Raw genomic sequence first — 14,994 nt, forward strand, 5'->3', positions numbered from 1 at the left:
CATAATGTTTTGGCATTTATTCAAAATGAAAATTCTCAAATTTAAATGCATACTTGAGTTGTGCAGAAAAGGTTATTCACAGAATTTCACTACTTTTAATAATTTGCAGAAAACATGGCCCTCTGGATTTTTGCATATTGTAAATGTTGTTTCTGTTAGTTATAAATTTGATAGAAAATTAAGATAAATTGAAGTGAAAACTTATTGTTTAATCGTGATTTCTGCATGAATTTGTTTGCCAACAAATGTGTGTATGCCTTGTTGGTAAATATCATCTTTTTAAAATAACACTTGATTTTTTTTCAAGGAACTCCCTTCAATGGAGAGGGCCACAACCCATACTTTAGGAAACCCTGATCTAGTGTGTATGTTTTCATCCGTAGGCTGTAGCTCTTCGATAATGTTGGGTGTACACTTCCTGTACATTCTCTCTGTAAACACACAGTCATGGCTCTTGTTTGGAAATGGCTGGATTATCCGCGCAGCCAGTGGTTTGTTTGACAGCGTCGTCATTGCACACGCTCGTAATGAATACATTGAAAGGGAGTCTTTTGTGTTATGGCAACTCTAGCTGTATCTACTGTTTGTTGATCATACGGTGATTATATAATAGTCGGGTCATGTGACCAGTTAACTTTTTGTTTATGGTCCGCACAGATTTGTGTGTATTTAAAGGTTTATTGCAGGTGTTTGTAAGAGCAATAATCACTATTGCCATACTACTATTGCTCATAGTTATGGTTAGGGAGTTTTAAACTTAAGGTGAAATAGTTGGTCATCAAAGAAAGTGGCATCCAGTGGATTCATTGGATGGTTCATTGATTCATTGGGTTGACAGCATGTGTCTTTGCTTTGGAAAGTGGTTTATATATCTTGGAGGCTTTGTGAAACTTTATGTCGCTGTGTTATCGCCTTCATCACTAAATATACACCCACTTGTGTTTAGCAGTCCACAGGGGTCGAGACATGAGTGGGGTGGGTTTGCTTTGACGGGACAGTATTTCCTTGAACAAATCGCTTTGGATTCTTTCGCAGTTTTGACCCGGTTTGGTCAAGACATTACAAAGTTCTGCTTGAAAACAGGAGAATCTCTCTTTGTGAAGTTCATTTTAGAAAGAATAGTTGGACAAAAAATGAAAAATGGAATTATGTGTCTCCAAGTAGGTCAGATAGATTGACTGATACAGTAGATGACAGATACAGTAGATGACAATCACAACGCATTCCTTTTTATTTTCCTCTATTGGTCCTCAAACTCAGGCTTGTGAAAGTTGCTGTTGTGTCTTCATGTTGAATATAATTAAAAAGGAACATTTCCTATTTTTACAGTTATAATTTTGGGAACTGCATACAGAAATATATTTGTTACTGACAGGCAAAATTATAAAATGTGAAGCTCTTGGTCCGTTATTGTGATGGCAAGTGGTATAAATCATACGTGTTCTTGGCTCACACCAACAACAAAAGCAGTAACCCTATTAATCTAGGGAAAGTTTTGCAAGGAAAAATGCATTCTGTAATGATTCAGGAATTTGCCTTGACTCTGCAGTAACAAAATGATAAATTACTGAAGATGGTTCTCATTTAAAACACATACAATACTCATTTAGTTGTTTGTAAACTCGTCATCACACTGAAAACCTTATATTAATAAATAGAGCTTTATATCTACAGGCATACTTTTCAAAATATGCTTTATCTGGAACATTCTTGCACAAATGAAATCATTATTACTAAATACAGTTGTGTTATTTCTTAAAGGGAAAGTTCACCCAAAAATGAAAATTCTCATCATTTACTCGCCCTTATGCCATCCCAGATGTGTTTGAGTCTTTCTTTGGCTGAATAAATTTTTTAGAAGAATATGCCAGCTCTGTAGGTCCATACACTGCAAGTGAATGGTGACCAGAACTTTGAAGCTCCATTTAACATTTCAGTCCTTTTTTAAGATAATTCTCCTCTCCGCCCAGTAGATGGCGATATGACAGTGAAACATTTGGAAGTGAAAGTGAGGATTTATAGTAAAAAGGACTTTAAATATTGATTTATCTCACCCACACCTATCATAACGCTTCTGAAGACATGGATTAAACCACTGGAGTCATATGGATTATTTTAAAGCTCCCTATGTTTGCATGATACAGTGTTATTTACAGGTTAATATTGGTAATATCGCAAGATGTGAAAAAAAATGCATTAAGATCAAAAAGAGGGGCAATTTTGAGTTCATAATGGCTTCATAATGACTGAATACAAATGCAGCACAAAATAGGCTGAATGTTCTTTCTGCTAGGTTTTGAAATCTTTATTTGTGCTTTTACAGCATTACACCTTCTGTAAATGTGCTCCGTTAGAGGAATTAAAACTAAAACATAAGCACAGTCCAGAAACGCATGCAGAAAATCATTTGATAACACCTAGTTTCTTAACTTCCTTAGAAATAACAGTGGCTTGAGTACATCTTTGGTTTCCTTTTTTAAAAATGTTAAGCTTTCATACAGCTGTATAGCACGATGTGGCTTTAAAATGTGCTCTAAAAATAAATATGATAATAGACTTCATTAATATCCCAGTCCATTTTTTCAAAACAATGGCAGTTGAAGGTTACTCGCTTTAACCTCCGGAGACCCGAGCATGACTTTCCGTTCCACTTTTTGATTTGTAACTAGTAGTGGGGTCTCAGTACGGTTCCAAATGCACCTTATTTTCATCCTGACTCCGTATACAGCTTCTGAAAGCAACATTTTCTAGCTTTTGGTTTCATGTGATAAATGCAAAGTTAATATAGGATATTTGAAGGAAAATGAGCCTGTAATCCACGTATGTGGTCATTGTGTTTAACTGCATGCTGTTTGTGATTTAATCAATGACATTTTTTAAATGCCGTATTAGATGAAACTTGAGATTCTAATCTTTTAACTCAAACCAGTTTTAATGTAAAAACGTAATGAGGTTTCTTACCAGGTATAGTTGTGTTGTCTTTGGCAGAAACGGCAATCTCCGCTGAGATCGGTGCCATGTTGTTTTGTCACGTGACTCGGAGCGTCGAAAGTTTAACTCTTTAATGACAGTCTAGAATCTCCTGAAGTGAGATCAGTCAGTTTAAATGAAATGAAATGATGTATAGCCTATAGTAATGCCAACGCATAATGTCCACACATGTGGACGTGAGGTCTCAGAAGGGTAAAGCTTAAAAAAAGGACCGTATGTGTTATAAAATTAGGCCATGTGACAGACTGCACTTCTCATTGGAAATCTTGACGTCACACCTTCATGAGAGAAGGTCAATACATTATGACAGAATTGTCATTTTTGTATGAACTGTTCCTTCATTCATTCTCTCATTTATAATTTCCGCCTCCCCTAAAATAGTGGTTTTAGGCAAACTATGCTTTTAACATTTTACCACTGCATAGTTTGCATAGTTTCCATACTTCCATTTGTGTTGTTTCATAGTTTATGGATTTCCGGTAGTTGCAGGGTTATCCACATTTTTGACTAGTAGTGTCTTTGCAAACTTATACATGTTTTTAACTCAGAGTTTTACTCGGGTGAGTGTAAAACAAGTCCAGATACTCCTAAATGAACTGAATCAATAATCTGAATCCATCAGCGTTCTGCTGTGACCTGAATGTCCAGAGAACCTCCAGCGACAGACTGACTATGCCACGTTATTCTGTTTTTGTTAACCCACTGAGTTCCTCTCCTGAGATATCTCATTCCTTCACAACACCACCTCATGTTCAACCTCATTTCTCCCCTACAGATCATGATCGAGTTCTGCCCTGGAGGTGCGGTCGACGCCACTATGTTAGGTAAGATCCTTCTGCTTTCATCGCATGTTATTATTTTTATGAAAGCCCCCAGCATCGTCGTTTCATGTTGTTAGTTCTTAGCTCATGGGTGAGTAGGTAAATTCTCTTTTCTGTAGTTGAAACAGGATATTGCATCATTTTGGGTGTTTTATGTACAAGCTAGCCAGGGTCACTCACAGTTCATTGCCTTAGGTTACAGCTCTTGGCCTTAAGAAGCCACATTTTGTCAAATTTGATCTTTCACTTCACAAAACCTAGAATGGATCAGGCTGTAGAATGAGACCTGCATACATGTGTATTTCAGTAAATCTCACGAAACCTGTCAAGAACGTGTTTCTGGTCATGTTTCACTACAAAATAATAATAATAATTTCTTTAGCAAAAAGAGAACAAAAGCCGGTTTTAAGGAAAATGTATATTTTAATTAATTAGAATACAATATAATATTTGAATATAATTATTTATATATTTTAATTAGAATAATTCATTATAAATGGAGCGGTCAATTGATTTTTAATCTAATTAATTGCATGGTATGCCAATTAATTAAGCAAATTAATGACAATTAATCGCATATGCAAATGTTTGCTGAGGAAGCGCCTCAAATAACAATGATTCAATATGTAATATATAATACAACATTCCCCCATGAGGAAACGGGTGGTACTTCAAGCTTCAATTGCTCAGATGGTACAATTATTCCTTATTATTATCCAGGGACATGATAATTGCATTAATTAAAGAAAAACATTTTTAAATGAATCACACAGAATTGGCACGTTAAATCGCAGCCCTAATTATAATTATACATGATTAATCATGAGTAATTTTTGTTTGATATTTTGTTTAGGAAAATTAAGCACATTTCCAACCAAATTCTCATTAATGTTATGCATCTGGACATTTTTTATATATATATATAATATATACATACATACATACGTATAGTTTCCACATATGTGGACCTCTTGTTCTTAAGGGCGCTGACGTGCGAAAAATGAACAGATTTGTTAAAGCGGCATATCAAACAAAACTAGAGACTCTACTCTTTACAACCAAACAGGTTTCAATGAAATAACTTGGAGATTTCTTACCGAAGGCACTTTAGTTGGCGTTTCCCTGAAGTGTTTCTACAGCCGAAATGGACTGCATGCTGTTTTGTCATGTGACTCGGTGCGGCAGATGTTAACCCTTTTAATGACAGTCTAGAGTCTTATGGACAGTATTCAGTCAGTTTTTATCCTTTTAAATTTTGTGTTGCGTATAGTGAAGCCAAAATACAACGTCCATGCATGTGGACGCTGGGTCGCATGAGGATATATATTGTAAATTGTGAAGTAGTTATACATCATGGTAGTATTAGTTTTACTGACATTATGCAGATTTTAATGAAGTATCGGTTTGGTGTTTGTTTGTTTGTTTGTAGAGTTGGACAGAGGTCTTGAGGAACCTCAGATTCAGGTGGTCTGTAAACAGATGCTGGAGGCTCTTCTGTACCTCCACAGCATGAAGATCATCCACAGAGACCTGAAGGCCGGAAACATCCTCCTCATGCTAGAGGGAGACATCAAGCTAGGTGAGTATGTTGATGTGTCTTCGGACCGAATGTCTGAATTTGTTTAGGCTAGGTTAAGTTGATCCGAAAAAGTTTCTATTCTAGATGAATGTCTTTTTGTTTCATAAATTAACTCTTGCGTCTTTGGGCACTTAAAAACGTTGGTTCTTTTGGTGCGCTTTGTTTGATATGTTTCTCTTAGTAGATCTCTGTACAGGATTGTGGGTAATGTGGTTCTTCACTGGAACTACTAATGTAGTTCTTCACTAATGTGGTTCTTCACTTCCTCCTATTAAACACAAACAAAAATGTAATTGAAACAATGCAGACTAAGTGCTTTAAACGAAGATTTACCTTTGATTAACAACCTCTGAGCTGACAGTTGGTCTGTCTTTAAAGGTTTAACGGTTAATTAATTCCCCTATGGAGAAAATAAATGGGATTTTTACTTCTGGAACCAGACTGTTGGGTTCTATAGGGTTTCAGAAACTTTGCTGCTTGGAATTTTACTTCTACATTTTTCTACGTTCGGTTCTATGGGCTGCCATAGACTCCCAGCCAAAAGAATAACAATAATATGGAAAACTAATGGATACAATAGGGGCTACAGCCTCTTCAAGGCTTGGCCCCGAATTAAAATATGGCCTTTGCATGAGTGCTGGTGTGATTTTATCTCAGAAGATCTCCTTCTGTTGACCTCTCACATCATTCTACAGACACACACAGTCACAGGAAGACTAACTTTCCCCATAAACCTTTTAAAAGTATCGTATGAGGATTACGTTGTGCACCAGATTGCCAAAACTTGACTAATGATATTTCATTACACTTCTCCACTCAAGTCTCACAGGATTTAGTAACTGGAAGAAAGAATTATCCCTCAGAATTCTGCTTCGTTAATGACACTCCAGAATATCAGGCCAAAAGATCCTAGAGTAACTGCCCTTCAACAGTTCCTTTGAGAGTAACATGCCCCGTAATATGCTCACTTCCCTGCTATATAGTATGACAAGTGAGTAGGATGTCTGAAAACTCTGTATTCATGAAACGGTTGGAAAACACTACCCGGATGACCTACTGCATTTGCTGAGATTCTGAAGTGGGCTACAACCCTTACCCATGGTAAAATCTCTGTAATCTGCAACTTTTGGTGGTTTTTCATTTTAACTATCCTCAGTTACAGTTTTTTCAGATGTCAGCTCAATAAAATCGCTGGGGCCCAAATATCAAGAAGAGTTACACCATTTGACCTGAATAAAATGTGTCTTTCATAAAAAGACTAACAGTTTTTTATCTATTTTACACTTATTTTAGTGTCCTTGTTACAGTGTAATACTGAGTATTATTATTTTTTATCCCCTTTTCTCCCAATATTGGAATGCCCAATTCCCACTACTTGCTCACCTCAATCCGGGTGGCGTGACACCGCAGAGACTCGCAGTATATGGAGGCTCATGCTACTCTCTATGATCCTCGCACAACTTGCCACGTTCCCCATTGAGAGCAAGAACCACTAATCGTGACCACAAGGAGGTTATCCCATTTGACTCTACCCTCCCTAGCAACCGGGCCAATTTAGTTGCTTAGGAGACCTGGCTGGAGCCACTCGGCATACCTGGATTCGAACTTGTGACTCCAGGTGTACCCATGCCCCCTTCAATTCTGAGCATTATTAATTAAAAACATATACTTGGTATAGGGTTATGGTTTGTAGTAGGGTTAGTTACTTGTAATTATGCATAATTTGTATGAATATTTATAACAAGGACACTGTAAAATAAAGTTACCATTTTATTTATTTATAACTTCACATATAGTCAAGAGGGTCTAAAAGGGTGCTCTGTTTTATGGCTGTTTTATTTGGTGGACAACATTTTTTAGAATATATATATATATTGGAACCACTTTTTTTTTAAATTTAAACCCCATAAAATTCAAAAATGATCAAATACAGCAGGCAACAACATTAGACAAAACATAGACTGTGTCCCAATTCACATAATATCCTTGCTAAATCGTATGTAAAATTGGTGAATCCCAAATCATTGTGTGTTAATAATAGTATGCCTGAATGTTGTACTTTTTCTAAAGTGCACATCCACAATTTGTTGAGGTATAGAACAGGGGGTTGTGGCAGTTTGAAACGGTGGTTGTGACTGTTTGTGCTTTGAAGATGAAGTTGAACTTTTATAATAAATTTTATAATAAATTTTATAAAATTAAGGCATTAGGGCAATTAAGTTAGCTAGATGCTAATGCTAACATGCAAATGCTATCAGAACACAACATAGTTGTCTGTGGAATCAAAACACAATTTTTTATATGTAGTATTTAGTTTTAGCTACATTTCTGCCCTTCATTGGTGATTTTGCCCTGTCCCACCTCAGTAGTCTTGGCCAGTGGGTTGCCACCCATCCTGTAATACATGCGTATTTAAAAATGAATGAAACGTCCCATATTGAATTAAAATGGGTCGTGACTTGTCAAGTATTTAAGCTGGTCTGATGCAGTCACCGCAAAATCATTCAAGATGATTCATTTAACATAGGCACAATTTTCAATGAATGTCAATGGTGGGAAAGGGGCTGTCTGAAAAGTCCTCACATTGTGCTAAAACTGAAAGGTGTGGTAAGGGACCGTCTGAAAGCTTCACCTAAAGTTCCTTCTACAGATGTTTGAAGTGACATTAATACCTGCTTTTAGGAACTCAAGAGATTGTAAATGTTGTAATGTTGCATTTTTGATGAAGGACCAAATCTTATAATGCACTATCTCTGGTTTTATTGCAGCTGATTTTGGCGTTTCTGCAAAAAACACGAAAACTCTCCAAAGACGAGACTCTTTTATAGGGACACCATATTGGTAAGTGATTATAAATATAAAAACATTATCTCTGGTCCTCTGTTACTGGACTGAATTAATGTTCTATATCAGACTGCTTTAAATCATTTCAAACTTCTATAACGTTGTACTCCAGTGATATTCAGGGTTTCTGTCACACCACACTGGACAGGTAATCGATCATTAACTAAGGTTTAGCATGAATGTCCTAAAATGTATGAACTATTTATCTTACCTTTGGCCCTTCAGGACACACAGAAGCTCATCTATTTCAGCATCTCTTTATTTACATGCCCTCAGATTTCTGTCTTTTTTCATTCATTATTTTAATGGCTAGTCAGTGATTGGCCTGCAGCCCTTTACGACAGGTTTTCTCAATGGAAATGTATTCAAATCCATTTTTTTATTTATCTATCTGCCCTGAAAAAGAAAAAACTGGTTTTAAGATGGTTTAGCTGGTCTCCTGTTCTGGTTATGCTAGTGTTTAGCTGTTCAGCTTCCTGGTCTCCCAGCCTGACCACTACCCACAACAGCTTGCCAGGCTGAGATTTCTATTGGATGTGCATTATGGGACTCTAGCACCTGATTGTTCTGCTCTGATATGTCCTATGTGTTCAGGATGGCTCCCGAGGTTGTGATGTGTGAAACCATGAAGGACGCTCCATATGACTACAAAGCAGATATCTGGTCTTTGGGCATCACACTGATAGAGCTGGCTCAGATTGAGCCGCCCCACCATGAGCTAAACCCCATGAGGGTCCTGCTAAAAATTGCTAAGTCTGAGCCTCCCTCCCTGGACCAGCCTGCCAAGTGGTAAGCCACAAAGAAGGGGGGGGGGGAGAGAGAGGGGGTTTGTGAGTGAACGCCTAACTGTGTGCTGACCTACAATGTACTACCCAAAGATGGGCCTTTCTCTGAGAAAATACTGTTGCTTGTTTAGTTAGATTTATAGCTTTCATCATTTCAAGGATCTGTCAAAAATATGTTTTTATATGACAGAGTTTGGCTATAAGAGATTGTATACCTTTCCTGTGTGAATGTTTAATGGTTTTGTATATTTTAGGTCAATGGAATTTAAGGATTTCCTGAAAAAGGCCTTGGATAAAAACCCAGAGACAAGGCCGAATGCTGCTCAGCTTCTCGAAGTAAGGAATTTCACACATACTCAAGTTATACTTCCTATATACCATTTCCCAACAGGAGTCTGAATTTATTTAAACTCAAGGCTCTTTCAGGCAATACGTGCAAATGATCGTGCCTGAAGGAAACGCCCTCAGAAAACCACAGGTCACCTTATCAAGGAAGTCACTTCCTGTCCCGGTGGACGGAGGGAATTACTGCAAATTACATTAATTGTGTAGGATATTTCTGCACGATCCTCCGCTAACCACTGGCTGAAACTAGAACTGAACAGCTGAGGAGTTCAAAAATGGACAATGACTGTTTACTTTCAAAAGATAGTTCAGATTAATATTGGAATATGGTCATATTCTTAATATATACAAAGTTTTTCTAGCAAGTCAGTCCACTGTCAGCCGTGTTTGAAATGCTTTCGGGAGGCTATTTCCAGTGCAGCTCCTATCTACTTGAATGGGGAAGGTTGTTTTCTCCAGAACTCCATGGGGTAACACGTATGTGAAATATTCTTCTCATTCAGTTATCAAAACGAAAATATGAGGAACAAAATCACAATGTGTCTTCACATTTTTCACTGCAGGCTTATCTTGTATATGATGCCGCGAGTGACACGACTGGTGCCATTTGCAGCATATAATGTAGCCCCACCGCCCCTGCTGATACCACTTTCTCTTCTGTTTCATATTGCTGAATGTAACACCCTGTCACACAAAAACAGCCAGAGTGACAGATGGTTTATGGGCTGAAGGTGACATTGATAGGAGGCATTATGTTATTGTGTGAAGTGCTGTACCCTGAGCTCATATACCTGCATTTTATCCTGCGTGTCAATACTTAACCAAACATTTACCACAAAGTCTAAGCATTTATAGGCAGGTCTGTAGATCATAGAAACCAAGATATAGGTCGAGAAACCATAAAACTTCTGAAATAGAATAGCTTAGCACACCATGAAACCCTAGTGAACTGCCCTTATGAGAATGTTGCAAAAGGTGTTGGCAGCATTATTATAGATACGTTTGTTTACAGTATGCAAATCTAAAGTAAATCTTCAGGTTACAGTTTTAGACTTTTATTTATTTCAGACACATTTTTGGCCCCATTTTGACAGGTGTGTTTGAGTATAGAATCTGGGCGTGACAAATTATTTGCTTTCTAAAAATAAAACATAAAATTAAAACCTTAGATTATGAAATGTATTAACTTCTAAAGCCACTTTTTGTATTGTTTGTATCATTATATTGTTTTGTATCAATGTTTTGCTCTTCCACAATAGAGTCTTGAATTTTCAGATTTTATTATATTATCATTATATTATAATAAATCCAAAAAATGGAAATTGGGCTTGGCAACTGATTCATATTTGCTTACTAAAAATACAAACTGAGATAAGCACTGAAATGAAATTGAAAACTTTAAAAATTATATTTATAACTGAAAAAATACAATTATATGAGACTTGTAACTGAAAATAGAGCACTTTAACTAATATTTCTATTTTTTTAATTCAAAAATACTTTGTAATTTGGCTACATACTGTAGATTCTTTACCCTACAATTCATTATTACTTGTATACATTTATACGTGTTCTTGGCACTTCTGCAACTGAAAAGCCAAAACTGATCCGTCACAATTCTGTTGTGCAGGCAAATACATTGCATAGTATTTAGAACAGGGAGTATGTGAATTGAGGTGCAGTATTTGTCTTTATTGACTGTAGTTTTCTCTTCATTATCAGAGTAAGTTGCAGTCATATATTTGAGGGTAATTGATATTGTTGGTCTTGTGTTTTTAATGCTTGACTCCCCATCGCATGCGCTCAGCAGCTGTGACACTTCAATTAAACAAGGTGCAACTCGGCTGAATAAAACATGAGAGCAGCGTTTATCTGTTTCACCAGTGCTTTCACAGCTTTCACTGTTCCTGTGCACCTCTGAACCATCAACCAACTCAGCTATTCTCATAATTAAACACCGGCTCACCCGCTCGCTTGTTTTGTTTATTCTATTGCTTATTCTAACATTCATTTGTCCTGTCGTTCATTATATCATTAATTTGATCATTTGTTCATTCTAGCATTCGTTTGTTCTGATGGTTGTTTGGTACTATCGTTTGAATTTATAGTTCGTTCTAACGTTTGTTCTAACATTCATTTGTTCTGTCCTTTTGTTCTCATTCATTTTATCGTTCGTTTATTCTAGCCTTTGTTTGTTGTAGCGTTAATTTTATCGTTTGTTCATTCTAGCTTTTTTGTCATTTTGTCATACATTTATTCTTTAGTTTGTTCTAACATTCGTTTTTTCTATAGATTGTTCTTTTGTTTGTTGTAACATTTGTTTGTTCTATCGTTCGTTTTGTCATTAATTCTGTAGTTTGTTCATTCTATTTTTTTATTTTATCATTTGTTTGTTGTATCGTTAGTTCTTTTGCTCATTTTTTGTCATTCATTCTATCGTTTGTTGTAACATTTGTTTGTTCTATCGTTAATTAATTTTTTTCTATAGTTCTTTTATTCATTTTATCATTTGGTTGTTCTATTGTTAGTTCTTTCATTCGTTTTTTTTCATTCATTCTATTGTTTGTTCAATCTATCGTTTGTTTGTTCGTTCTAGTGTTTGTCTTGTATAGTTCATTTGATCTATAGTTCTTGTTCATCTATTCTATTGTTCTAGTGTTCATTCTATTGTTTTGTTTGTTCATTCTATCATTTGTTTGTTTGTTTGTTCATTGGTTTGTTCTAGTGATTATTTCTTGTATAGTTCATTTGATCTATAGTTCCTTTTGTTCATCCATTCTATTGTTAGTTTTATAGTTTTTGTTTGTTCTAATGTTCAGTCCATTATTTTTTTCTGTTGTTCATTTGTTTTAACATACTTTCCAATGTTTCTTTGTTCGCTCTATTGTTTGTTTGTCTACCATTTTGTCTATTGTTCTGTCTATCGTTCGATCCACATTATCTATGTATCTACAGTATCTGTTTATCTGTGTATATATTTGACTGAGTTTATACTCTTTGATTGTAAAATGGAAACGGATTAATATTTCACCATTTGGTCTGTTTTTCAGCACCCATTTGTGAGCGCTGTAAAGACGAACCGGCCACTGAGAGAGCTGGTAGCAGAGGCTAAAGCTGAAGTGATGGATGAGATCGAGGACAATCATGAAGAAGCAGAATATGATGAGCCGACTGACCTCTCACTTGTACAGGTCTGACATTCTTACTTATAAATCACTCACAATATCTCTTTTAATTTGTGCTGATAGTTTTGTAGATCATATAAATAATGTTAATGGAAAAGTGCTCCGGGTGCAAAGAGAAATTATTTTGTTGTAACTTGTTGATGAAGTGTAAGTGACATTGTATCAAAAGTTGAATCTGTTTTTCCATGTAGGCTTATTGGTGAAAGGTGACCACACACATACACGCGCATATATATATGAGCACAACAGTGTTTGCCCACTTTTGACTTTGGTTCTGGAAGTATTTTTACCAATACATGTTCAAAAATGTTTTCTAAGCCATGCACCCAAACCAATCACCTCTGAGGAGAATCACAACACTAAAACGTATAGGAAAAAAGACAATGTACAAGACTCTGTACTTAATGTCTTAAAGGAAGAAATAAAGTACAGTCCCGTGAAGCATTGCGTATTACTAAAAATATCGCTCTTGGATAATATCGATGCATTATTATTCTTGGTTAACATTTCACAATACTTGGTAAAGAGTGTTTTCCCCTCACCTCTAATAGCCATAATATTGTTTCATGACACCCTTTCTCAAGGGCAATAGGCGCCACTACACCCAGTTGTGCCTGAAACAGCACAATGTGATTGTGATGTCACATCCTCAAACATAATCTGACTGTAACAGAACTTGTTCTCACCCAACTTTAACATTGGTGTCTCTAATTAAAGAGTAATTCTTGGCCCTCCTTGTATTCCAGGGATAAAGTGGTGATATGGCACAATGGTATGAGTGTTCAAAAATAGCTCTTAAAAAAACGTCCTCTTCCTGTGGCCTTCAACCACTTAAATAATGAAACAAAAGTCGTGCCATTCACACTTCTTCAGAATTAAAGCACTGGACCCTTCTATTACACAGAAAAAGTGGTTACAAAAACATTTAACAATAAGAATTTCACAAGAGACATACTTCAATATATTACATATGATATGCCTTACTGTTGTTATTGTTCTTGGGGTAACTAACCCCTAATCTAAAGTTTAAAGTTAATAATCCAGCACCATTTGTGCTACAGACATGAATGAATCCTCAAATCCTGTGGCTTGTTGAGAAGTGTGATTATTACATACAAGTGAATATAGATATTATGCTTGGTAGACAATTAAATGGTAATACAAATCCCATAGATTTACTATACGTTGAATAAGGTACTGAACCATATCAAGAGACCAGTACTTGAGCTAGGGTTCTTTTGACACAATCCAGTAAGTTACCACCTAGCAACCACATAGTAACAACAGCATTGATACAGAACCCATAAACAATCACATGGCAACCACCCACTTTAGCAATGCACTGAACACTACCCAGAACACTTTAGCAATGGACTAAACACCACCCAGAACACTTTAGCAATGGACTAAACACCACTCAGAACACTTTAGCAATGCACTGAACACCACCCAGAACACTTTAGCAATGGACTAAACACCACCCAGAACACTTTAGCAATGCACTGAACACCACCCAGAACACTTTAGCAACGGACTAAACACCACCCAGAACACTTTAGCAATGCACTGAACACCACCCAGAACACTTTAGCAATGCACTAAACACCACCCAGAACACTTAACAATGCACTAAACACCACCCAGAACACTTAACAATGCACTAAACACCTCCCAGAACACTTTAGCAATGCACTAAACACCACTCAGAACACTTAACAATGCACTAAACACCTCCCAGAACACTTTAGCAATGCACTAAACACCACTCAGAACACTTAGCAATGCTCTAAACACCACCCAGAACACTTTAGCAATGCTCTAAACACCACCCAGAACACTTTAGCAATGCACTAAACACCACCCAGAACACTTTAGCAATGCACTAAACACCACTCAGAACACTTTATCAGAGACTAATTGGCCTTACAAGAACCACTTCTATTAAAACAAATGGGAGAAATTGGAACACCCAATATGGTCGGTGTAGAAAAGTCAGCCAGTAAAAAACAGCCAGTCACCTTTTAGATACAGACAGTTAACTTGAAAAAGTGCACACGCTCATTTCCCCATTAAAGTATATAGGACCTGTACTTTTATGCTGCTTGGAGTCATAGAAAATAGCTACTCTGGAGTATCTCAACTTCTGTTATCTTTAGTAAGAAACAGTGAAGAGCAAGACTTTAAAACTCTACTTTACAAGACAGGAGGGCTAAATTGTGCTGTGGTGTATGAGCTTACACTGATCTCTGACCGGTTGCCATCTCTAGTGTCTTCATTAATAGGCGTTCATCATTTCAACACATTTCCTCCATAAGTTTGAGTATGGCCACTCAGCTGCAGCATTATTTGTTTACTCTGACTGACTTTAATAAACCTGTGACTTGCCTTTAAACAGAAATGCTTTTTAAACCATTTTGAAGGAGTTCCCATGTATGCTGGACATT

At 36.6% G+C, this 14,994-nt stretch overlaps 1 protein-coding gene across 1 annotated transcript in view; it reads left to right on the plus strand.

Annotated features, from left to right (window-relative positions):
* stk10 (serine/threonine kinase 10) overlaps positions 1 to 14,994 on the plus strand; it is a 56,602-nt gene that overhangs the window by 23,500 nt on the left and 18,108 nt on the right. The window contains exons 3-8 of the mRNA XM_052103770.1: positions 3,767 to 3,815; positions 5,242 to 5,391; positions 8,160 to 8,232; positions 8,830 to 9,024; positions 9,275 to 9,356; positions 12,416 to 12,556. Coding sequence (XP_051959730.1) covers positions 3,767 to 3,815; positions 5,242 to 5,391; positions 8,160 to 8,232; positions 8,830 to 9,024; positions 9,275 to 9,356; positions 12,416 to 12,556 — 690 coding nt within the window. The remainder of the gene's footprint in view (positions 1 to 3,766; positions 3,816 to 5,241; positions 5,392 to 8,159; positions 8,233 to 8,829; positions 9,025 to 9,274; positions 9,357 to 12,415; positions 12,557 to 14,994) is intronic.

The sequence above is a fragment of the Xyrauchen texanus genome, chromosome 34 (genome assembly GCF_025860055.1).
Source record: "Xyrauchen texanus isolate HMW12.3.18 chromosome 34, RBS_HiC_50CHRs, whole genome shotgun sequence".
NCBI classification, from domain to species: Eukaryota; Metazoa; Chordata; class Actinopteri; order Cypriniformes; family Catostomidae; genus Xyrauchen; species Xyrauchen texanus.